Genomic DNA, 25,889 nt, shown 5'->3' on the forward strand with positions numbered 1-25,889 from the left:
AGGGTTACCAACCTTCCAGGATTGCCCTGGACACCTGGACACTGCTGCGCGCAACACCCAGGAGAAAAAAATATCATAAGGGCATTTTAAAAAATGGTCTTTTTTTTAACACTTACGTTTGTTATTAAAATATTGGACATGGGGGAGAAAAAAGGCTGTTTGACCGGGTGGGGCTAGTTGGAGTTGGAAGGTTGTTGTTACGAAACCAAAACGTTTGTGACTTTAGGTTTCTGCCAGTGGACCTTTCGTCACATAGTGAGAAGGTATGCACAAGCCAAACCTGGTAAAACTGCATTCTCGGAATGTGGGTGCCGCTGGCAAGGCCGGCATTTATTGCCCATCCCTAGTTAGAACATAAGAACATAAGAAATAGGAGCAGGAGTCAGCCATTCAGTCCCTCGAGCCTGCTCCGCCATTCAATAAGATCATGGTTGATCTTCTACCTCATCTCCACTTTCCCGCCTGATCCCCATATCCCTTGATTCCCTTAATATTCAATAGTTGTCCCTTGAGAAGATGGTGGTGGGCCTTCTTCTCGAACCACTGCAGTCCCATGTGGGGAAGGTATTCTCACAGTGCTGTTAGATAGGATGTTCTTGCATATCGAACTAGCGACGATGTATTTTTGGTTTTGGCTGGAACGGGAAGGGGAGGCAACTAGAAAATATGGTGATCGGCAACATACTGTGGCACCCGGTACCCATTTAAGTTTACCTCTGGAAGCCCGCCTCAGGGATATGACATTAGATGTTCAACTTCAAGTCCTTATAAGGTCATGAAAGCATTCAAGCAAAGTAGTGAGTTTATTCCGCACAGTTCTGGTCTGCATATTATAAAAAGGTATATAGAGGCACTGGAGACGGTGCAAGAATGATGTACAAGGATGATGCCAGAGCTGAGAGGTTATACCCATCAGGAAAGGTTTAACAGGCTGGGGCTCTTCTCTAGAAAAGAGGAGGCTGAGGGGAGAGAAGTCTTCTAGATTATGAAGGGGTTTGATAGGGTAGACGTAGAGAAGATGTTTCCACTTGTGGGCAAGACCAGAACTAGGGACCATCAATATAAGATAGTCACTAATAAATCCAATAGGGAATTCAGGAGAAATGTCTTTACCCAGAGAGAAGTTAGAATGTAAGAACTTGCTAGCACAAGGAGTGGTTGAGGCGAATAGCAAAGATGCATTTAAGGGGAAGCTAGATAAACACATGAGGGAGAAACATAGAAACATAGAAACATAGAAGATAGGAGCAGGAGTAGGCCATTCGGCCCCTCGAGCCTGCTCCGCCATTCAATGCGATCATGGCTGATCATCCAATTTCAGTACCCTGCTTTCTCCCCATACCCCTGGATCCCTTTAGCCTTAAGAAATATATCCAACTCCTTCTTGAATATATTTAATGAATTGGCCTCAACTGCCTTCTGTGGTAGAGAATTCCACAGGTTCACCACTCTCTGGGTGAAGAAATTCCTCCTCATTTCTGTCCTAAATGGCCTACCCCTTATCCTTAGACTGTGACCCCTGGTTCTGGACTCCCCAACCATCGGGAACACCCTTCCTGCATCTAGTCTGTCCAGTCCTGTCAGAATTTTATAAGTTTCAATGAGATCCCCTCTCAGTCTTCTAAACTCCAGCGAGTACAAGCCCAATCGTCCCAATCTCTCCTCATACGTCATTCCTGCCATCCCAGGTAAAGGAATAGAAGGATCTGATAGGGTGACATGAAGAGGGGTGGGAGGAGGCTCGCGTGGCGCATAAACACCGGCACGGACCAGTTGGGCCGAATGGCCTGTTTCTGTGCTGTACATTCTATGTCTATGTAATAATAGTTTACTCCCTTTGTCAGCTGTGAGTTACGTCGAATTGTGCAGTAGGATTGGTTGTACTTACGTTGGACGTAACCTGTACGCTCCAGTGGCCTAGTGGAGAGTTAGGAGACAGTGGAAATTCCTTGGAAACGACGCCTAATGTGGTCTCCAAGTCCAACCACTGTTGGATCACAAACCTCTGCGGGCTCTGTCGGATTAAAACGTACATTAATATTGTGTAATTCAATTGTTCCTGTAATGCTTTAAACAGAAGCTGTAAACACTAATGGTAACGCAACAACAGCTTGCATTTATATAGCGTCTTTAAGGAAGTAAAACGTTCCAAGGCGCTTCACAGGAGCGCCGCCAGACAACACCTGACACTGAGCCAGATATTAGTCAAAGAGGTAGGTTTTAAGGAGCATCTTAAGGGAGGAGAGATAGAGAGGTGGAGAGGTTTAGGGAGGTGAGTCCAGAGCTTAGGGCCTCGGCAGCTGAAGGCACGGCCGCCAATGGTGGAGCGATTAAAATCGGGGATGCTCAAAAGGGCAGAATTGGAGGAGAGATGAAATCTCGGAGGGGTGTAGGGCTGGAGGAGGTTACAATATCTATAACATTGCACAGTTATGATGCAGTAACTTTTAATGTTCTCCCTTCCACTTGTGAAAGGCTCTTTGTTCCTATTGTTGACTATTCAGGGAGTGTTCAGACAGTTTTAGCAACAAAAAGCTGTGAAACCTATTTCTTGCAAAGCATTCTTCACTGGAATTTGCTCTCCGTGTCAACCAGCTGCATGCCACCTTTCAGATGAGATGTTAGACTGAGGCTGTATCTTGTTCAGGGCTTTGCAATTCATACCCTAGCCATGCGCGGGTTGTGGAAGAAACTGTGAAGCAGTTAACTCAATATCTGTGGCTTTTTCTTTCACTGACGAAGGGCCTATTTTCTAACCAAAGTGTGGCCCAAACTGGACAGAGCCGCTCCTGTGTCAAATAAAACCACCCTGGCTGATTCATCGGGTGGAAGGGAGAGCGATTAAGAGACAAAAGGGATGATGGTGCAAGGCAAAAGCCTCTTAATCTCTCCTGCCTTCCATCCTATCACAGACCTTCCCTTTTGTACTTTCTGTAGTGTATGTAACCGTTCTACCTTTAAGAGAACTATTGTATGTAACCATCCACCTTTAAGAGAACTATTTTAGGTGTTGCACTACTTTATCTTGGCTGCTGTATACTGTAATACCGGGAGTGACCACACCGGTATATAAGTGCTGTGTAAGGATTTATTGGGCAGATTCGCCCTGACCTTCGAATAGTAAAGTCCTGTTAAAGTTACTCTTGTAGGCTGTGTATTAATTCACCATATAACCCACAGACTTTACAGTGGCGACGGGTTCGATCTTACCCTGCGGCAGCGACACACCCGAAGCAGTTAACGAGCGTCGAGAAGAGGCACCCCCCCTCGTCGTTCTGCTGAGAGAAGACTCGAGTCTGCAGAGCAAGGAAGAAGGAAGGATTCAGACACGAAGCCTTCCATCAGCAACAGGCTGTTATTGTCCCTTCTGCCATGGCGGTGAGTGAGCCGATCAGCCAAGAGAAGCAAGTCGGCCACGTTGACTGTGAGTAGGGGGAAAATAAAAAGAAACGGAGGATAAGGGCGGTGAACTCGACCACGGTCGGGGGAAAGGAGCCGGACAGAAGTCGGGCCCAGAGGCGCTGAGACTGGGGCAGCGTAGGGCACGGAAGCCGCGGTACAAGCGGGAACGCAGCCGGTGTGAGAGACCGGGCTACAAGCGGGAACGCAGCCGGTGTGAGAGACCGGGCTACAAGCGGGCTGGGAGGCGCAACAGCGTCGTGAGACAGCTAGACCGCGACCGGCGAAAAAGGCCGGGCAGCTACCGAGGCCACGAGGCGCTGCGACCGGGATCGTAAGGTGCGGGAAGATATAAAAATAAATAAAACCGCGGAGAACTCAGCCGCAGCCGGGGGAGGAAAGGACCGGACTGCGAGAGGGCTGGGAGGCGCGATTGGAAGCCGCTGAGGGAGAGACAGAGCCCGAGTGAAGGGGGAACGGGACCGAGCGAGGGAGACCGAGCGAGATTCCGCCCAGCGGCTGGAACTGTTCGCCGCCAACGGGTTGTCCCCAGCGCCAGTTGCCGGCCGAGAAAAGGGAACAAGGAACGCACTAAAGCCGGCGCGCAGGCTGCGAACTCCGAAAGCCAGCGGTCGTCGCCCGAAGGAAAGCTTACCCCTCCCGCCAGGGGAAGAAACGCGGGAAGCCGCCAGTAGGCGGGGAAGAAGACAAGCGCGGGAAACCGCCATTTTTGGGAAAAAAAAAGTAACGAACAAATTCGTTGTGGTTTCTCAAAAAGATAGTGAAGATGCCTAAGCATGGTAACATCAACAACTTCGATTCCGAGGTGGAAGATTGGGCCACGTACGTAGAATGCATCGAGATATATTGTGAGGCCAATAAAATAGCAGATGATGATAAAGCTCTCACCTTATTAAACGCAATGGGGGCGAAGACATACGGGCTATTGAAGCATCTTCTATCACCAGCTAAACTGGCGGATCAGACTTTCGCTGTTATTGTTGCTGTCCTGAAGGATCATTTGAACCCCACACCGCTGATGTTGGCGGAACAATTCAAATTTTATGCGAGAACGCAACGGAAAGAGGAAAGCAACGCGGAATACTTGGTCGAACTGCGTAGACTAGCGAAATACTGCCAGTTTGGGGAAAATCTGACAGAGGCATTGAGAGACAAGTTCGTGTGCGAGTTGTCGAAGGAAGGAACACAAAAGCGACTGCTCGAAGAGAACGATCTTACACTTGACAAGGCTGTCCTTATTGCAGCATCACACGAAGCAGCCGCGAGAGGCACTGCGGAAATGCAGCTGAAGGCAGCGGTACTCAGCGTGGATCAAATGACTTCGGGTACAACAAAATGTTATCGTTGTGGGAAGACAACACACGACCAGAACCAATGCTGGTTTAAAAACCAGGAATGTAGAAAATGTGGCAAGCTTGGTCACATAGCTAAAGTATGCCAGTCAGGAAAGAAGACCAACAACAGAAAAAAGTCACCGCAGGAAAAGTACAGCAAGGTACACAAGGTGGCTGAGAAGAGTTCAGATGAACAGAATTCGGATTCAGACCCGAACGGCCAGGAACTGGGTAGTCTGAGAATTTACAATGTGAGTAAGGAAGCTGACCTACAAGCTATCTGGGTCACACTAAAAGTAGCCGGAGTCCAAGTGAAAATGGAATTGGACACAGGATCAGCCCTATCAGTCATAAATCGAAGGGATTACAACCGGCTATTCTCACATATACCCTTGAGAGATACCAAGATCGTATTGCAGACATACACGGGGCATAAAGTATACCCCATGGGAAAGATACAAGTCAAGGTGAGAGACAGGGGCAAAGAACACCAAGGAATGGACTTATATGTACTACCTGAGGGAGGTCCACCACTTCTGGGACAGGAGTGGATCAGGGAAATAAACATGGAATGGCACTATCTAAAAGCAATAACGAGTGAGAACTCAGTGAAGACAATCAGCTCAGACTCTGAAACGGATGACGACAAGACCAGCCCAGGTGCGAAAGACAAGTCTAAAATGGACTTGCTGACTAAGGTTGGAAAAACGAAGGAGTGCATAAATACTAATGCTTCAAAGGAGAACAAAGTTTCAGAACAGAATTCCACTGAACAACAACAACATAGTTTGGCAGAGAATTCTGAGTCTGCCCAGTTTACAGACATGCACAAGTCTGAGGAACACCGGGCTCGAACTCAACTCCATTTCAAATTACAACAGCAATTAGAACAATTGAGTTGCCGTCTCGAGCAAGAGATAAAAGCAATGAAAACGTTCTTTGACACAGAGTGGGAGAATCTGGAAAGACAACAGAAACAGCTGAGGGAGAAAAGGGAGCAGGAGTACACAAACCGTCTGCGCAAGGAGGCCAAACGAATCAAAGCTGATTCGGTTTCTGAAGGTGCGTGCTCTAATCTGGTGGAGCAAGATGTTCAGCAACTGAAGGCGCTTGTTAGCAGATTGCAGGCAGAAAAGGCTGAGTTGGTCGCCATGAATTCCGAGCTCCTACTGAAGTTGGGTGCAGCATCACCGGACGATTCATTTGTGGAAATTCGAATGGTGGAGGCTGCGGATGATGGCGAAGTAGAAACAGCAAAGGAGCCCCAGGGCAAGGTTATAAACAGCCCTGCAGCTACTGGGAAACGGATGAGGTCAGAAGAGTCAACGGTCAGCCAACTCCTTTATATGCTGAGGGACAAGACTCTGAAATGGGAACAATTTGGACATGAGTCTAAATCTTCAAAGGAGAGGGGTTTGGAGCTCCCAAAAGTTATTGGAATAGCTGAGGTTGCAACACAGACTGAGAAGATGGCAGCAGAGCAAACCTTGGATGCCAAAAGTACGCTGATTCACGTCAATGTTGAACAACAGAATGCTGAAACAGCTGCTCCAGTAGAGGGATTGAATAATACAATCAATCAATCTCCCAATGAAGTTGAAGTATTGAAATCACGAATGAGGTCATTAGTAAAAGACTTGCAGGAAGCCCAGAAAAAACTGGATGAAACTGAACGCATGAAGAAGTCTCTTCAGGAAAGATGTCTGGATTTGGAACAAAAGCTGGCTAACATCCAGCTGGGTATGGAGGAACTAGAAGACCCTCTCGCTGGCCTAGCTCAGGACGACACCGAATATTACGATGACCTGCTCTGCCCAGCTTGTGATGAAAACTCCCAAAGTGCAGAAACCATGAAGAATCACCTAAAGTCTAAGGAACATCGGGAGATGGTGGCGCTACTACGGAAAAAGGAGGATGAGAAGGAGGAACGGTGCATGCAGCTGGCAGCTGACAGTGGAGCCCAGAGAGTCTCCAAGAAGCAGAAAAGGAAAAGATGAAGCAGAAGATGATGACCATCTGAACCATTATCACCTCTACCAGGTCACGCACGTGGTCTCTCCGTACGGAGCCAAATCAGTTTGGAAGTAGAAAAACTTCCCAAGGTACTCAAGCTTTTAGAAGTCAACAATGCTGGTTCAGAAGTGACGGAAGTTCAAGCTGTTAAGTCCAGTGAAGGACTATTGGATGAGTCACTCCAGCAACGTGAACCGACTACACCGAGACTGAATCTGTGAACTGTTTTCCCGCAGAGACTGAATCTGTGAACTGTTTCCACAGAGACTACATCTGTGAACTGTTTTTACATGAAGTTGGATATATGTTATGTTTAATGGGGATTAAGTATGTTGTAAGCTAAAAAGGGAGGATTGTAGTGTATGTAACCGTTCTACCTTTAAGAGAACTATTGTATGTAACCGTCCACCTTTAAGAGAACTATTTTAGGTGTTGCACTACTTTATCTTGGCTGCTGTATACTGTAATACCGGGAGTGACCACACCGGTATATAAGTGCTGTGTAAGGATTTATTGGGCAGATTCGCCCTGACCTTCGAATAGTAAAGTCCTGTTAAAGTTACTCTTGTAGTCTGTGTATTAATTCACCATATAACCCACAGACTTTACACTTTCCTCCCCTCCCCCCTTTCCCTGCCCCTGCACTTGCTTAAAAACCTTTTACATCTCCAATTTCTTCCAGTTCTGACGAAGGGTCATCGACCTGAAACGTTAACGCTGTTTCTCTCTCCGCAGATGCTGCCTGACCTGCTGAGTACTTCCAGCATTTCCTGTTTTTATTTCAGATTTCCAGCATCTGCAGTATTTTGCTTTAGTCTCATTTGAGGATGATGTGTGAAAGAAAGAAGACAGTCGTCCATTGCTACTTCTCTCAAAAACGGGCCAAGAGGCTTCACATACAATGAACTACTTTTGACAGGCAGTGAATGTCGTTATGTAGGCAGCCATTTTCCACACAACAAGACCCCACAAGCAGCGGCGAGATAGAATCAAGTATAACAACAGAAAATTCTAGAAAAACTCAGCAGGCCAGGCAACATCCGTGGAGAGAAAATAGAGTCGAAGTTTCGGGTCGAAACCCTTTTTCAAAACTGGAAAGGAAATGAAACAGATCGAAAGGCAGGGCTGGGAGAGAACAAAAGAAGTGGAGAGACATTAAGAGGTATTCAAAGCAAGACGAGATGGTGATAGAATCAAGTCTTGTTTTTGCAACGGTTGTTGGTTGAGGGTTGGATGTTGGCCAAGAGGCTGGGGTAAGTCTTCTACGAAGAGTGGCGTGGGATCTTCCAACACCCACCTGAGCCACAGGATCAGGCAAGCACCCTCAGCTGAATGACTCGGCTGAAAGATGGCACGCTGGTTGCCGCAGCGAGCAAAGAATCCAGTAAACAAACCCCCGGCAAGAAATAGGTTTCAGCTTTTTGTTTCTAAAACTGTCTGAATAATCCCGGAACAGAGGACAATTGAGACAAAGAGGTCTATTCAGCTGACAGCATTGTGCGTGTGAGGAATATACAACACCCTTCCCATTTCAGAGTCTCAAGTGGCAAACCCTCCAAGCGAGCAACTTCAATCCCCTATGCAATTTCACTGAGAGCGCACACGCCTGTGCCATGTTGCTGAGCTATGGACGGTGAGCTTTACTAGATAATACTCTGCACTACCCCTGAATCTCAGGATAGTTTCTTAATTTAAAAAAAACTAAGGGTACGAAGGAATGTCAGGTGGAATTTTATTCACAATAACAAGTTGTATTTATACAGCGCCTTTAACGGAGTAAAACGCCCCAAGGCGTTTCACAGGAGCGTTATCTGACAAAAATTGACACCGAGCCACATAAGGAGAAATTAGGGCAGGTGACCGGACGAGCCCTGCCACATTAAGGCTAAAGGGATCAAGGGATATGGGGAGAAGGCAGGGACAGGGTACTGAATTTGGATGATCAGCCATGATCTCATTAAATGGCGGAGCAGGCTCGAGGGGCCGAATGGCCTACTCCTGCTCCTATCTTCTATGTTTCTATGGTCAATGAGGGAGGTTTTAAGGAGCGTCTTAAAGGAGGCGAGAGAGGCGGAGAGGTTTAGGGAGGGAATTCCAGAGCTTAGGGCCTCGGCAGCTGAAGGCATGGCCACCAATGGTGGGGCGACTGAAATCGGGGCTACTAGCCAAAGAGTAATAAAGTTGTAGAGCAAGTGATAAAGAAAGGCTTCTGAAGCAAGCAACATGAATAAGTTAAAGAGAAAATAGCCTATAGCATGCTTTTGGCAATATTAGTTTACAACCGTTTAATGCTTTGATACGACTTTCCTTTGTTTGCTATTTTACTCTTTGGTATCCGTCACCGACGGGACCGGGATGGTGCCGGTTGATTAAAAATTCCGGATGACGGAGAGGGTTATCTACTGAGGCTATTTTTAACAAACAAAAATTTAAAAAATCAAGAAATGTGCCATATACAGTAATTGAGTACTCACCTGCAGAATGTTGTGTTAAATGGATGGTGGAAGATGCTTGATTAAGTACAGTACTGCCAGTTGAGGGTAATCCATAACTCTTTAATTACTTAACAGTAAAACAAAACTTATACAGTAAACAGAAAAATGGCGGATCGGAAGAGACTCCCGGCAGCGCGGGAGAGTCAGACTCCTGTTATTGAGGTGTTCGGACTTCCGACAGCGCCAAGAAGCCGAGTAGTGGCAGTTTGGAGAACTACCCCCACTGACTAACTCGGCCACCGCGGGAGACTCGGACTCAGCAACATTGCCGGTTATTGAGGTGTTGTTTTCAGAGTGAGAATTTTGCCGGTTAATAGAGAATTCCGGATATTTAGGTACCGTTTAAACGAGAGTTTCCTGTATTATAAAAACAATATATGTCATGCACATTTCCGGTCTATCGCACTTTAAGTTCCGCACTCGACTTCCTGTGTCACACTTCGAAGAAAAATATAATTTTTCATTTATCAGCTGGGAATCTGGCACCCACAGAAGCTCATCGCCATGTTTAACAGTCAGCGATGAAACGCCCGAGATATCCAGGGCCACCTGTCGAGCTTCAGGCTGCCCGATACAGAACGCACACATTCTCCCCGTGAGGACAGGTCGGTGAGGGCAAGAGGGAGCGACCCCCCAAGTGTGGGCCAGGTGGAAGGTCTTAAACACCTCAATGAGATCACCCCTTAATCTTCTCAACTCCAGGGAATGCAAGCCTAGTCTATGCAAACTGTCCCCATAATTTAACCCATTTAGCCCCGGTATCGTTCTGCAAGTTTAAACTAAACAGATTAACACGATTAAAATATCAAACCTATGGTGGGGTTAAGTGCGTGGGCACACTAACTAATAGGTGTGTTTCTGGAGGATTAAGGGAGCAACGGATATGACCTTCTGCCACTCATTAGATTTCTTAAGTCGTACTTACACGGATGGTGACATTTATTTTGCCCAGGTATGGTTTGAGATCAGGGTAGATGCAGATGGTTCGAATTTTCACTGTCTGTCCTGGTTTGTACATAGCCTTGTCCGTCTGGATCAAGCTGGGGACACTCTCTGCAATCACCTCCACGGAGGTGCTGTTGGAAAACAGCAACTTTTCCTCTGCATAGCCTTGCACCACCAATTCATAGCGGCTTTCTGGCAAGCCTTCCTAGAGGTTGAGAGAGAGAGAGAGAGAGAGAAACCAAAAGCGTGACCTCAAAAAAAACTGTTCTTACTCCGAAAATGGTCAGAGTTACAAATCGAGAAATTTGCTTAAAACCCTGTTACATCTCTAACATTTTCCAGTTCTGACGAAGGGTCAGAGACCTGAAACATTAACTCTGTTTCTCTCTCCGCAGATGCTGCCTCACCTGCTGAGTGTTTCAACAACAACAACAACAACTTATATTGATATAGCACCTTTAACGGAGTAAAAAGTCCCAAGGCGCTGCACAGGAGCGTTATCAGACCAAAAATTTGACAGCATTTTCCAGTTTCCAGGGTTAGGGTTTCCAGTTTCCAGCAATTTTCTGTTTTTAGTTCAGATTTCCAGCAACCGCAGTATTTTGCTTTTGTGTGACGAAATAGACAGGTTTACTGAGGCCTCGTCTCCCGTCAGTGCGATTCTACGGTATCACTGGCGGCGGGGACGTCTGCGAAAGTCCACCCTATTGCATCCCCCACCTTTACATGACTAATAAACAAAAAAATGTTTAAAAAAAAAAATTTCCATGACCCGATTATTTTTCTCCTGGCTTTTGCTGGCAGCAGTGTCCAGGAGATTAATCTTCAATTCCCGGAGACTCCAGGGACAATCCTGAGGGGGCTGGCAACCCTACTGCCACAGCCAGTTCAAGGAACCTATGCATTATCAACCCCTGTAGGTTCACTGGATCGATTCCTGGGACGAGAGGGCTGTCGTATGATGAGAGATTGTGTAGAATGGGCCTATACTCTCTGGAGTTTAGAGCAATGAGAGGTGATCGCATTGAAATTCATATAAGATTCTGAGGGGGACTGACAGGGTAGATGCTGAGAGGCTGCTTCCCCTGGCTGGAGTGTCTAGAACTAGGGGGCATAGGGGGCGATTTTCCCAGCCCTGGGGAGGCGGGTATGGAGGCGGGGCTGCCGGGAAAATGGCAGAATCTGGGAGCGGGTAACCATCCCGCCCCCAACCCGCCTCTGTGCCATCTTCCCAGGAGGCGGGTACCCAACCCGCGCTGGGAGCCACCTCCCCGAGGCGGGAAGGGGATTAGTGCCAATTAACTGCTTGTTAACATGTAGTTAACAGGCAGTTTTTTGGATAATCCCTATTTTGCCATCTAAAGTGTGGGCTTCCCGATGGTTCCGAACCACGCCAGTGTCAGCGAGGCGGGCCGTCGGTCTGCGGGGGTCGGAGGGGCCGAGATGTCCGGTGTGCAGGTGAGTAATGGGTGCATGTGTGCAGAGCTAAGTGTGTGAGGTGAGTCTTAAGTGTTTTAAAAGCTTTATTTACCTTTACTTCTTCCTCCAGGCTTCAACCCTTCAGGTCTCGGGAGTCCCTCATCTCACCGGCAGAGAAAGCAGAATGGCCGCTGCATTCTCAAATGCATCAGCCTTCTGTTTTCTGCTCAGGACAGATCTCTAAGTAAGCCTGTGTCCCAGGTATCAACTTAGAAGACAGATTGTCAGTGATTGACAGCTTCACAGAGCTGTCAAACGATGACAATTCGTCTGGCAAAAGCTCTTGACAGATGAAACATCACTCGCTGACGTCACCAGTAACCGGCTTTCCCTTAATTGGCCTGCTGAGCCCGCTGGGCAGGCTTAACAAGGTCTAGCAAGGGAAAATAGCATGGGTTGGCCGGACGTCGATGGAGGCGGGACTAAAACATGACAAGCAGCAGTCCCGCCTCCATCATGTCCCCATTGGCAAAATCACCCCCATAGTCTCAGGATAAGGGGTCGGCCATTTAGGACTGAGATGAGGAGGAATTTCTTCACTCAGAGGGTGGTGAATCTTTGGAATTCTTTACCCCAGAGGGCTGTGGATGCTCAGTCATTGAGTGTGTTCAAGGCTGAGATCGATAGATTTTGGACTCTAGAGGAATCAAGGGATCTGGGGGTCGGGCGGGAAAGCGGAGTTGAGGTCGATGATCGGCCATGATCTTATTGAATGGCAGAGCAGGCTTGAGGGGCCGTTTGGCCTACTCCTGCTCCTATTTCTTATGTTCTTATGTACTGAACCTAATCTTACATATCCTTCATTTTCATGATAAAATACTTACTGTTGGAAGGACCAATCTTCCTATAGTACCTGAAAGGAACCACACAGGAAATAATTTCCATTAATAAGCTGTAGTGAAAGCTATTGAAAAATCAAAGCGTGATAAAGAATTAAATATATTATTTCTTTTTTTTTTAACACTGTCAAAGAAACTGTCTGGGAAGAGTTACTGGAGCTGACATTTTATTTTATTCGTTCCTGGGATGTGGGCGTCACTGGCAAGGCCAACATTTATTGCCCATCCCCAGTTGCCTTTGAGAAGGTGGTGGTGAGCCGCCTTCTTGAACCGCTGCAGTCCGTGTGGTGAAGGTGCTCCCACAGTGCTGTTAGGGAGGGAGTTCCAGGATTTTGACCCAGCGACGATGAAGGATCGGCGATACACTTCCAAGTCAGGATGGTGTGTGACTTGGAGGGGAACCTGGAGGTGGTGGTGTTCCCATGGGCCTGCTGCCCTGCACCATGCATCTGCGACGCCTCGATTTTAAAATACTCATCCTTGTTTTCAAATTGCTCCATGGCCTCACCCCTCCCTATCTCTGTAATCTCCTCCAGCCCCACAAACCTCCGAGATCTCTGCCTTCAGCAGCCAAGGTCCCAGAAACAGCAATGTGATAATGAACAGATAATCTGTTTTTGTTATGTTGCTTCAGAGAATAATATTGGCCAGAACACCGGGAATAACTCCCCTGCTCTTCTTCGAAATAGATGGAATTCATTCGATGGAATCTGGAACAGTACCCATGGATTGGAGGGTTGCTAATGTTACCCCACTATTCAAAAAAGGTGGTAGAGAGAAAACAGGGAATTATAGAACGGTAAGCCTGACATCGGTAGTGGGGAAAATGCTAGAGTCCATTATAAAGGATGTAATAGCAGAGCACTTGGAAAACAGTGACAGGATCGGACAAAGTCAACATGGATTTACAAAAGGTAAATCGTGCTTGACTAATCTACTGGAATTTTTTGAGGATGTAACTGGTAAAATAGATAAGGGAGAACCAGTGGATGTGGTGTATTTGGACTTTCAGAAGGCTTTCGATAAGGTCCTGCATAAGAGATTAGCGTGTAAAGTTAAGGCACATGGGATTGGGGGCAAGGTATTGACTTGGATAGAGAACTGGTTGGCAGACAGAAAGCAAAGAGTTGGAATAAACGGGTCTTTTTCCGAGTGGCAGGCAGTGACTAGTGGGGTACCGCAGGGATCGGTCCTTGGACCCCAGCTATTCACAATATATATTAATGATCTAGACAAGGGAACTAGATGTAATATCTCCAAATTTGCAGATGACACAAAGCTGGGTGGGTGCGTGTGCTGTGAGGAGGATGCCGAGAAACTCCAGGATGATTTGGACAGGTTGGGTGATTGGGCAAACGCATGGCAGATGCAATATAACGTGGATAAATGTGAGGTTATCCACTTTGGTGGCAAAAACAGGAAGGCAGATTATTATCTGAATGGCAATAGATTGGGAGAAGGAGAAGTGCAACGAGACCTGGTTGTCCTTGTGCACCAGCCGCTGAAGGTAAGCATGCAGGTGCAGCAGGCGGTTAAGAAGGCAAATGGTATGTTGGCCTTTGTAGCGAGAGGGTTTGAGTACAGGAACAAGGATGTCTTGCTGCAGTTATACAGGGCCTTGGTGAGACCACATCTTGAATATTGTGTGCAGTTTTGGTCGCCTTATCTAAGGAAGGATGTTCTTGTAATGGAAGGAGTTCAGCGAAGATTCACCAGGCTGATACCTGGGATGGCAGGAATGACGTATGAGGAGAGATTGGGTCGATTAGGCTTATACTCGCTGGAGTTTAGAAGAATGAGAGGGGATCTCATTGAAACTTTAAAAATTCTGACAGGACTGGACAGACTAGATGCAGGAAGGATGTTCCCGATGGTTGGGGAGTCCAGAACCAGGGGTCACAGTCTAAGGATAAGGGGTAAGCCATTTAGGACAGAAATGAGGAGGAATTTCTTCACCCAGAGAGTGGTGAACCTGTGGAATTAGAGTCATAGTCATAGAATTATACAGCACAGAAAGAGGCCCTTCGGCCCATCGTGTCCACGCCGGCCATCAAACCCTGTCTAATCTAATCCCATTTTCCAGCATTTGGTCCGTAGCCTTGTATGCTATGGCATTTCAAGTGCTCATCCAAATGCTTCTTGAATGTTGTGAGGGTTCCTGCCTCTACCACCCTTTCAGGCAGTGAGTTCCAGATTCCAACCACCCTCTGGGTGAAAAAGTTTTCCTCAAATCCCCTCTAAACATCCTGCCCCTTACCTTGAATCTATGCCCCCTTGTTATTGACCCCTCTACTAAGGGGAAAAGTTCCTTTCTATCTACCCTATCTATGCCCCTCATAATTTTGTACACCTCAATCAGGTCCCCCCTCAGCCTTCTCTGCTCCAAAGAAAACAACCCCAGCCTGTCCAGTCTTTCTTCATAGCTGAAGCGCTCCAGCCCAGGTAACATCCTGGTGAATCGCCTCTGCACCCTCTCCAAAGTAATCACATCCTTCCTATAGTGTGGCGACCAGAACTGCACACAGTAATCCAGCTGTGGCCTTACCAGCGTTTTGTACAGCTCCATCATAACCTCCCTGCTCTTATATTCTATGCCTCCGCTAATGAAGGCAAGTATCCCATATGCCTTTTTAACCACCTTATCCACCTGTTCTGCTGCCTTCAGGGATCTATGTACATGCACACCAAGGTCCCTCTGACCCTCTGTACTTCCTAGGGTCTTACCATTCATTGTGTATTCCCTTGCCTTGTTAGTCCCTCCAAAATGCATCACCTCACACTTTTCAGGGTTAAATTCCATTTGCCACTGTTCCGCCCATCTGACCAACCCATCTATATCGTCCTGTAGCCTGAGGCTTCCCTCCTCGCTATTTACCACCCCACCAATTTTCGTGTCATCTGCGAACTTACTGATCATACCTTTTACATTCACATCCAAATCATTAATGTAGACCACAGACAGCAAGGGACCCAGCACCGATCCCTGCGGTACCCCACTGGACACAGGCTTCCAGTCACAAAAACAACCTTCCACCATCACCCTCTGCCTTCTGCCACTAAGCCGGTTTTGGATCCAATGTGCCAAGGCACCCTGGATCCCATGGGCTCTTACCTTCCTGACCAGTCTCCTATGCGGGACTTTATCAAAAGCCTTACTGAAATCCATGTAAACCACATCCACTGCACTACCCTCATCCACACACCTAGTCACCCCCTCGAAAAATTCAATCAAATTGGTCAGACATGATCTTCCCTTGACAAAGCCATGCTGGCTATCCCTAATTAATCCTTGCCTCTCCAAGTGGAGACTAATTCTGTCCCTCAGAATTTTTTCCAATAATTTCCCTACCACTGATGTTAGGCTCACTGGCCTGTAATTCCCTGGTTTATCCCTACTACCCTTCTTGAATAATGGTACTACGTTAGCTGTTCTCCAGTCCTCTGGCACAACCCCTGTGGCCCGAGAGATTCTGAAAATTTGTGTCAGAGCCCCTGCAATCTCCTTCTTTGCCTCACATAGCAGCCTGGGATACATCTCGTCCGGGCCTGGGGATTTATCCACTTTTAAGCCTGCTAAAACCACTAGTACCTCCTCCCTCTCGATGCTAATATGTTCAAGTATATCACAGTCCCCCTGCCCGATTTCTATGACCACATCGTCCTTCTATATTCTCTACCACAGAAGGCAGTAGAGGCCAATACATTAAATATATTCAAGAAGGAGTTGGATATATTTCTTAAGGCTAAAGAGATCAAGGGGTATGGGGAGAAAGCAGGAACCGGGTACTGAATTTGGATGATCAGCCATGATCACATTGAATGGCGGAGCAGGCTCGAGGGGCTGAATGGCCTACTCCTGCTCCTATCTTCTATGTTTCTATGTTTTCTATAGTATCGTGGGATCTTTTGCATCCACCTGAGAGAGCAGTTGCTGCCTCGGTTTGACGTCTCACCCGAAAGACGGCACCTCCGACAGTGCAACACTCCCTCAGTATTGCACTGGGAGTGTCAGCCTGGATTATAGGCTCAAATCTCTGGAGTGGCACTTGAACCCACAACCTTCTGACTCAGCAAGAGTGTTTACACTGAATCAAGACTGAGGCATGAAAAGATGGCGTGCTGACTCACTCTACCACCCATTCCCAAAGGAGGAGAACGTAATCAGTTTGTGGGAGTTGTGACCAGGGAACGCTTATACAAAGGAATATCAGATTATAGATTTTTTTTACACACTGGCTCTTAGAAGAGGGCTCCAATTACAACTGCACAATTCCCTGGAAAAGGCAGCTCCATCAACAGGGAGGCGATGGTGCTGTGGAGTTCTTAAAACTTGATCTCTCGCACGGCCACGCCCAATGACACCCAACTATTCAATCAACCCCCGGCCTCCTTTTCTTTTCAAATTTTCCCACAATATATTAAGTCTGTGCTATTAATACAGTCGGGCAAACCCAAAAAAAACGCGGAAGCGAATGAAGCCATCCCCGTTCAGCGGGGCGGTCAGTTTTCAAGGCAACAAAAGCTTCAGGGGCCACAATTAGACAACAAGTCCGTTGGTTAGGAGGAAGAGCCTACCTATCAAATATCATTCAGAAGTAAACTGAACTGTTCCTTGCGGGGGTTTTATGCAATCATATACATTATTTTGGAAACACAACCTTTTTTCTGTTGATGTTCGAAGAATTAGTCAGCCTAGGGTTCATATTTGCCCGTAAATATGATATTCAATCCAGTCACATACATGAGAAGCCTCATTCTCTGTATCCTTATTTCAAAAGGACTATTATGTTAGGCTACTTTTTCTATTGATTTCAATGTGATCTTTTAAATCAACAAATTAGGTGAGTCAATTAAATTCCAAGCTGGCATCAAGTTTCTTTTTACCTTTTAAAAAAAATGGCCACAGTTTGATATTTGACGATTTCCTTCTCGAATAGATGTAATTTTTATGTTTTATTTCATTTAAAGGTGCCACAATTTCACGTGAGTCCGATCTGCAAACTTTCCTTGCTCAAACAGAGCTTGGGAGGGACAGAGTGCTGGGTGTACGTGGCAGGAAACCAACCAGGGGCACCGTGCCATGTGAACAGAGGTGGCACTGACGCTGAGCACCAGCTCTCTCACTCCCAGGACTGCAGAAAAGTGACGCTAAAAAGTTCAATGACCCGACCAGGACAGGCAAGGTAACACACCAGTTACTGTCACTTTTCTTTCTTGGGCACCTTGTGTATCAGCACCCTCTTCAAACGCTAAAAGTAACTACAACAACAACATGTATTTACATAGCACCTTTAAGAAGAAAATCTCTTAACAATAACAACAGCAACTTGCATTTATATAGCGCCTTTAACGTAGGAAAACTTCCCGAGGCGCGTCACAGGGGCGTTATAAAACAACATTTGACACCGAGCCACATGAGGTATTAGGGCAGATGACCAAAAGCTTGGTCAAAAAGGTAGGTTTTAAGGAGCATCTTAAAGGAGGAAATAGAAGTAGAGAGGAGGAGAGGGTAAGGGAGGGAATTCCAGAGCTTAGAGCCTTGGCAGCGGAAGGCACGGCCGCCAATGGTGGAGCGATGAAAACAGCTGTACAACTAACCCTTCACATGGACACTGGTTGAGGAGGCGGAACAAGTTTGAGATCTTACAGCATTGTTATCCATCTCGCCAGCAGCAATTACTTGCTGGCACACCCTTCATAACCCTTTCTCCACTTCAATGGGGTGATATCACCTCATCTCTGCCTTCAGGTCTCCCGTGCCATTTGGAACGCGCTCAATTGCTAGCCTTCACCTAGCTTACTCAATCATTTTTTTTAATCGTTCCTGGGATGTGGGCGTCGCTGGCAAGGCCAATATTTATTGCCCATCCCCAGTTGCCCTTGAGAAGGTGGCGGTGAGCCGCCTTCTTGAACTGCTGCAGTCCGTGTGGCGAAGTTGCTCCCACAGTGCTGTTAGGGAGGGAGTTCCAGGATTTTGACCCAGCGACGATGAACATCGATATATTTCCAAGTCAGGATGGTGTGTAACTTGGAGGGGAAGTTGGAGGTGATGGTGTTCCCATGCGCCTGCTGCCCTTGTCCTTCTAGGTGGTAGAAGCCGCGGGTTTGGGAGGTGCTGTCGAAGAAGCCTTGGCGAGTTACAGGGGAAATGGTACACAATGGCCACCAAAGGGCCAGCCCCAACCTGAAACATCCCATGCCCTACAAAGAGGAGGCCATGGCTTTCAGGGGGAGACACTCTGCTCCTGCCATGGGAGGTGGCGAGGTTGGAGGCATATTGCCATGCCAGGTAAGCAACTGTACACCAATGCAGTTGCACAGTGAAGCACCACACAGCCACACACTTCCATCCCCTTTTCTGTCTCCTAATCCTAAAGGGATAAATGACCCATTCTAAGTGTGTACCTTCCTTTCCTGCAGATCCACCACAGCAACAGAGGGCACGGAAGATGGAAGATGAGGAGGAGGAGGAACAGGAGACAGAAACACCGCATTGTGAATTACCATCATGAAGAGGGAGATGAAGGAGATGAACTTAGAGTCAAGCTCACCCAGGAGTTCCTGCAGAGACACCCAGCCCCACGTTCCTCTGCCCCCCCCAAACCCTTTGACCTCAGCCCCTGCATCACTTGCTTCTTTAGTCTCACTGCCAGCTCAGAAACATTCACCCAGGGAGGTTAGATAGTGTCGGCGAGGAAGCGTCAATGGGCGATTGACAGGGCATGAGGGAGCTGGAGGGTTGTGGAGTGGAGTCAAGATGTGACACACTTCCCAGTGCAGACTGAAGAGAAAGGCTTTGGTGTCGTGGGACCCAGAACACGTGCGCAACATCTGTTTTTCAGGCGCTAAACGGACACTAAGGCACTAAGCTTCCAATATGGCGGGCAGGAAGCATGGCCGCCACCCTAATTGACCTCAGGAATGCCTTTTGACTACCTCCCCACAAGGAGCACCTGACGCGTGGCTTTAATAGGTCAAGGTTCGGTTAGCAGCCAAACACCAGAATCATGGCCCCTGCAGAGTACCGGTGAGCAACGCCACAGGCCATCAGCTCCAAGGAAAGACTTGCATTTCTATAGCGCCTTTCACAACTTTGGGACATCCCAAAATACAGCCACTGAAGTACTTTTTGAAGTGTAGTCATTGTTGTAATGTAGCAAACGCGGCAGGTAATTTGCGCACAGCAAGCTCCCACAAACAACAAAGTGATAATGACTAGATAATCTGTTTTAGTGATAATGGCCCAGAAATTCGGGTCTCCACGGGTGAGCCCTTCCTGTCAAACTTATGAATGAAGCATTCCCTGCTCCGATTGGCTCCCCATGGCCCACGTGATCCCAGGGGACGCATTGAACTAACTGCGCCCCTGGGATACGCAAGCACTGCGCGCCGGCAGTTGGAGGAGGTCCAGGATCGCAATTCCACGGGGGCCCACAGCTCAACGGCTGGCGCGCAAGGTAAGTGCAGGTCGGGGGCTTGCACCCGCGGGAAGCCCCCGACCCAAATTTCTGGGCCATTGTTTGAGGGATAAATATTGGCCCCAGGACACCGGGGATAACTCCCCTGCTCTTTCTTAAAATAGTGGACGTGTGATCTTTTATGCCCACCTGTGAGGGCAGACCTCGGTTTAACGTCTCATCCGAAAGAGTGTCAGCCTAGATTTTGTGCTGAAGTCTCGGAGTTTGTCTGGAACCCTCGATCTTCAGACTCAGAAGCAAGGGTGCTACCCACTGAGCTTACCATTTAATAAAAAGTGTAAACCTCTGCTCTACCCCACCGGGTAGTGCATCACAGGGCAGAGCAGAAGGGACATTTATCTTGCAATTAACCCTGATTATTCCATGTCATCTTACCTGGGTGGAAGGCACCTTCAGCACGACTCAGATTCTGCCCGTCCTTGCTGATCTGTGCTGTTATTCTCAGAGGGGGCAGGCTGTCCTGCAGCGGGCATACTGTGAACGTCAAATTAAGTCTGGGGGAAAGTCTCCTTGGTGCCGTGATGATGTAGGTCGGTCTAAAATATATAAAAAGAAACAGGGTTACCCGTTTAATTCCACGCAGCTAGATTGCCCTTCCCTATTTTCCTCACCTTCCATCTTTCCCTGAAGGGTTTGACATGCTGGGATACACTGGCCTGGTTATCCTCAGACTAGGCTTTTATTCCCTTGAGTATAGAAGATTAAGGGGTGATCTAATTGAGGCGTTTAAGGTAATTAAAGGATTTGATAGGGTAGACAGGAGAGAAACTATTTCCTCTGGTGGGGGGAGTCCAGAACAAGGGGGCATAACCTTAAAATTAGAGCCAGGCCGTTCAGGGTGATGCCAGGAAGCACTTCTTCCCACAAAGGGTAGTGGAAATCTGGGACTCTCTTCCCCAAAAAGCTGTTGAGGCTGGGGGTCAATTGAAAATTTCAAAACTGAGATTGATAGATTTTTGCTAGGCTAGGGTATAAAAGAATATGGAGCCAAGGCAGGTAGCTGGAGTTAAGATGCAGATAAGCCATGATCTAATTAAATGGCGGAACGGGCTCAAGGGGATGAATGGCCTCCTCCTCTTCCTATGTTCCGGTGTGTGAACCTGGACAGTGAGTGACGGAGAGCCATTTTAACCGAGACAGGTCATGTTCTCACCTAAAGTCTACCCATGTACTTCCCAGCAGGAGTCATTGGATGGTGATGAAGAGCAGGAACCTTGGCCAATTGTGTTCTTCTCTCCTTTGTAAGTCACTGTTAGCTCCCCTACTGCTGAGATCAGGTAACTCAGCATAGAACAGGGACAGAACCGAGGACCTTCTTGCTCTGTATGGCTCAGTACCACACTGGGCAGCGCGCTTCTAAACCGAGCCACTGGAGGGGCGCTTCTTTCAACTTTGAGCCAAACACCACAGCAATGTAGAAGGATTTGCTGACAGGGTGAGATGAAGAGGAGTGGGAGGAGGCTCGTGTGAGGCATAAACACAGACCACAGAAAATGCTGGAAAAACTCAGCAGGCCAGGCAACATCCGTGGAGAGAAAATAGAGTCAATGTTTCGGGTGAAAACTCTTTGTCAAGACAAAGGGTCTTGTCAAAGGATTTTCACCCGAAACGTTGACTCTATTTTCTCTCCACGGATGTTGCCTGGATGCTGAGTTTTTCCAGCATTTTCTGTTGTTATTTCGGATTTCCAGCATCTGCAGTATTTTGCTATCATAAACACAGACCAGTTGGGCTGAATGGTCCGTTTCTGTGCTGTAGAGTCGATGTAAGTGCCGCACTGTATAAACGTCCTTGAAACTCCGTAGAGACCAAAAACAATTTATAGGCAGCGATTTTCACTGCCTTGGGACAATGGAGATGGTCTCGGTGTCCCTGAGTTAGGAAGAGGGGAAAACAGTAACATTGTCAAAGGATAGGGAAACTTAAAGGGGTTGACTTCCACTGCCCTCGCCTGACATTAACAGGGCAGTAATGGCTTCACAATGGGGTCAGTGGCCTTATCGCCCCCGTTAGCACCGGCGATGTGACCGCCGCCATTTTGAAAGGGCCCTACAGTCGGGTGTCCAACGTGACCACTGTTTCAGGCGATAGGCTCCTTTTAATATGGAAATCAAGGACCTATGATATAAATAGCAATATTCACATTGATACAGTAAATCTTTAGAGACGGAGCATTGTTTCGGAAAATTTAGCCCGCAATCAAACGGAGACCAGAATATATCCATTCACACACATGCACACAGATTCACACAGTATTGTGTGCAGTTTTGGTCACCTTATCTGAGGAAGGATGTTCTTGCCATGGAAGAAGTAGAGCGAAGATTCACCAGGCTGATACCTGGGATGGCAGGAATGACGTATGAGGAGAGATTGGGTCGATTGGGCTTATACTCACTGGAGTTCAGAAGAATGAGAGGGGATCTCATTGAAACTTATAAAATTCTAACAGGACTGGACAGACTTGATGCAGGAAGGATGTTCCCGATGGTCGGGGAGTCCAAAACCAGGGGTCACAGTCTAAAGATAAGGGGTAAGCCATTTAGGACAGAAATGAGGAGGAATTTCTTCACCCACAGAGTGGTGAACCTGTGGAATTCTCTACCACAGAAGGCAGTGGAGGCCAATTCATTAAATATATTCAAGAAGGAGTTGGATATATTTCTTAAGGCTAAAGGGATCAAGGGATATGGGGAGAAAGCAGGGACAGGGTACTGAATTTGGATGATCAGCCATGATCTCATTGAATGGCGGAGCAGGCTCGAGGGGCCGAATGGCCTACTCCTGCTCCTATCTTCTATGTTTCTATGTTTCACACACAGATATACACACACAGCTCTATCATCATATATATATTACGCAAGCACACAAAATCTCACATTCCTTAATCATGCAGAAAATCCCACAAATTGTCTTTCTCTATGAATATCCATGTAACATTTAGTCTGTTTCAAAAGTTGTTAAAATGTTTTACGGTATCCAATTTGGCATATTATTCGTCTGCATCTACGCATATTATATGCATGCACAGACAGATACACAAGAGGTATGGTTTGAAAATGTTAAAACCACAACTTTCTAAAGATGGGGAAAGATGTGAGTGTGATCTGTGTGCGTGGATAACAGTTACACATCTGGTCTAACCAGTATTTGAATCAGTTTCTGGTATCTCATATTGCACATTACAGGGAATAAACAGTCCGTATAGACAGGTATTTAGACACAGGGAAAATTGTAGAATTATTAGAATCATATAATCATACAATAGCACAGCACAGAAGGAGGCCATTCGGCCCATCGAGTCTGCGCCGGCTCTTTCGAAGAGCAATCCAGTCAGTCCCACTCCCCCGCTCTCTCCCTATATCCCTGCAATTTTTTTCTTCTTCAAGTATTTATCCAATTCCCTTTTGAAGGCTACTGCTGAATCTGTATCTACCGCCCCATCAGGCAGCGCATTCCAAATCCTAGCCACTCGTTGTGTTAAAAAGGTTTTCCCTCATGTCGCCTTTGGTTCTTTTGCTAATCTCCTTTATTTGGTGTCCTCTGGTTCTCGACACTTCCGCTAATGGGAACAGTTTCTCTCTAGCTAATCTGTCCAGACCCCTCATGATTTTGAACACCTCTATCAAATCTCCTCTTAGCCTTCTCTGCTCTAAGGAGAACAACCCCAGCTTCTTCAGTCTATCCACGTAACTGTAATCCCTCATCCCTGGAACCATTCTGGTAAATCTCTTCTGCACCCTCTCCAAAGATCCCAGAAATAACACAAAGTGACCTTTGAGTCTCCATTTTCGGAATAGGGAGAGGTTAATAAACATTCACACTGACTGCAGAATTCACAAACTGAAAACAACACGCATTTTAACAGAAAAAAATTTCCAAAGGCTATTGAAAAAGATTCCACAAGGAGATTCCATCCTCATTCTTTGCCTGGCTGAAGAGATGTAAGAAGTCACACAACACCAGGTTATAGTCCAACAGCTTTATTTGAAATCACAAGCTTTCGGAGCACTGCTCCTTCTTCAGGTGAAGTTCAAGCAGCGCTCCGAATGCTTGTGATTTCAAATAAAGCTGTTGGACTATAACCTGGTGTTGTGTGACTTCTTACATTTGTCCACCCCAGTCCAACTCCGGCATCTCCACACCATGGCTGAAGAGGAGGATGGAATTCTTTTTATATAAACAATTAATCGGATACAAGTACACTTTTAAAAAGCAACAATATTTTATTACAAACAGGAGCAGTTTAAGCTGGGACTTACCTGCTGGTACTGCAGGTGGAGAGGAGACTGAGCAGTAACTGGGCAGAGACTGACAGCGTCCAGGTGAGCAGTGTCATGGTGTAGGTCCCAGGCGAAGTGCGTTCCTCTCAGTGTCACAATATCTATCGGTGGCACAGTCTGTGGTATAGGCTGTCTCACTTTGTGGAAGAATCTCCCTCTGTAGCACACCCTCTCTCTGGCAAAGTCTCTCTCTCTCTGTGACAGTCTCGCACTCTCTACCTCTATGGCACAGTCTCTCCTTTTCTCTCTCTAGCACACTCTCTGGAACTATCCCTTTCTCCTCTATGGCCCTCTCTCTCTCTCTCTGGCTCTCTCTCCAATGGCACAATCTCTCCTATAGCTCTCCCTCTCTCTCTCTCTCACACTCTCTCTCTCTCTATGACTCTCTCTCTCTCTGGCTCTCTCTCTCACACACACACTCTCTCTCTGGCACTCACACTCTCTCTCTCACTCTTTCTATGGCACTATCTCTCTCTCTCTCTTTCTCTGGCACTCACTCTCTCTCTCTCACTCGCTCTCTCTATGGCACTCTCTTTCTCTCTCTCTCTCTCTCGTATGGCACACACTCTCTCTCTCTATGGCACTCTCTTTCTCTCTCTCTCTCTCTCTATGGCACACTCTCTCTCTCTCTCTCTCCCCTATGACACTCTCTCTCAGTTCAGTTCAGTTCAGTTCAAATGCTTTATTGGCATGAAAGTTTACAGAGAACCATATTGCCAAAGCTTACATAGCAAAAAGGTACAGTTTTCCAACATTCTGTAGGTGTCAATCGATTTGACATTTGTTGGGTATATACAATATTACTTTTAAACAATATTAATTTTAAACAGTCCTTCTACTTCATTTGGTACGTTCAATATTAATTTTAAACAGTCTTACTTTTAAACAGTCCTCAGGTTGTGACATGTTGTTACATATTTAGCCCCAAGGTATGGTCTGTCTCCTTCTCCTAGGACTAATCTCAATTTTGACAGATCATCCAATTCCTTGAAATCTGGGGTTGTTTGGCTTAGCTTGTTGAATAATATGTTTCTTGATGTGTTGAATTTTTCGCATTTTAGGAGGAAATGCATTTCTGTTTCAACCTCGCCAGCCAGACATTGATCGCATATTCTATTCTCTCTAGGCTGCCAGGATTTCTTGTATCTGCCTTTTTCAATTTCCAGTTGGTGGTCGCTTAGTCTGTACCTGGTGAGGGTCTGTCTCTGTTTTGTGTCTCTGATGGTCGTGAGGTAGTCTGCCAGTTTATATTCTCTTTTTAGGGCCCGGTAACATTCTAATCTGCTTTGGCTTTCGGTTATTTTGTTCCAATGTTCCAGGTAGGTTTCTTTGCATTTTTTAATGATTTGGTTCACTCGGATTGGTGTTTGGACGGCTGTGTTGGTCTGGGGCTGGTCAGGGTCCGGCTGAGTACTTAGTTTCAGTAGCAGCTGACTCAGGGGACTCTTTTCTGGGTTTAGCTCTTGGGTCTGAAAGGCTTTGAAATGAAGGGTGTCTGGGGAGCTAGATTTGAGGTGATTTAGGAAGTTTAGTGCTCGTTTTTGGATGTTTATTATCAGTGGGTATCTGCCTAGTTCGGCTCTGCATGCATTTGTTGCCGTTTTTC

The 25,889-nt window shown here is 46.8% G+C and overlaps 1 protein-coding gene across 1 annotated transcript in view; it reads right to left on the bottom strand.

Annotated features, from left to right (window-relative positions):
- cd109 (CD109 molecule) overlaps positions 1–24,794 on the bottom strand; it is a 183,368-nt gene extending 158,574 nt beyond the window's left edge. The window contains exons 1-5 of the mRNA XM_085979227.1: positions 24,263–24,794; positions 20,379–20,539; positions 12,511–12,539; positions 10,188–10,412; positions 1,889–2,014 (exon numbers count right to left, since the gene is read on the bottom strand). Coding sequence (XP_085835353.1) covers positions 1,889–2,014; positions 10,188–10,412; positions 12,511–12,539; positions 20,379–20,539; positions 24,263–24,339 — 618 coding nt within the window. The 5' untranslated portion in view covers positions 24,340–24,794. The remainder of the gene's footprint in view (positions 1–1,888; positions 2,015–10,187; positions 10,413–12,510; positions 12,540–20,378; positions 20,540–24,262) is intronic.
- Between the last annotated feature and the right edge of the window lie 1,095 nt (positions 24,795–25,889).

Source organism: Somniosus microcephalus, chromosome 3, assembly GCF_052327205.1.
Source record: "Somniosus microcephalus isolate GS21.2 chromosome 3, FLI_Smic_1.0, whole genome shotgun sequence".
NCBI classification, from domain to species: Eukaryota; Metazoa; Chordata; class Chondrichthyes; order Squaliformes; family Somniosidae; genus Somniosus; species Somniosus microcephalus.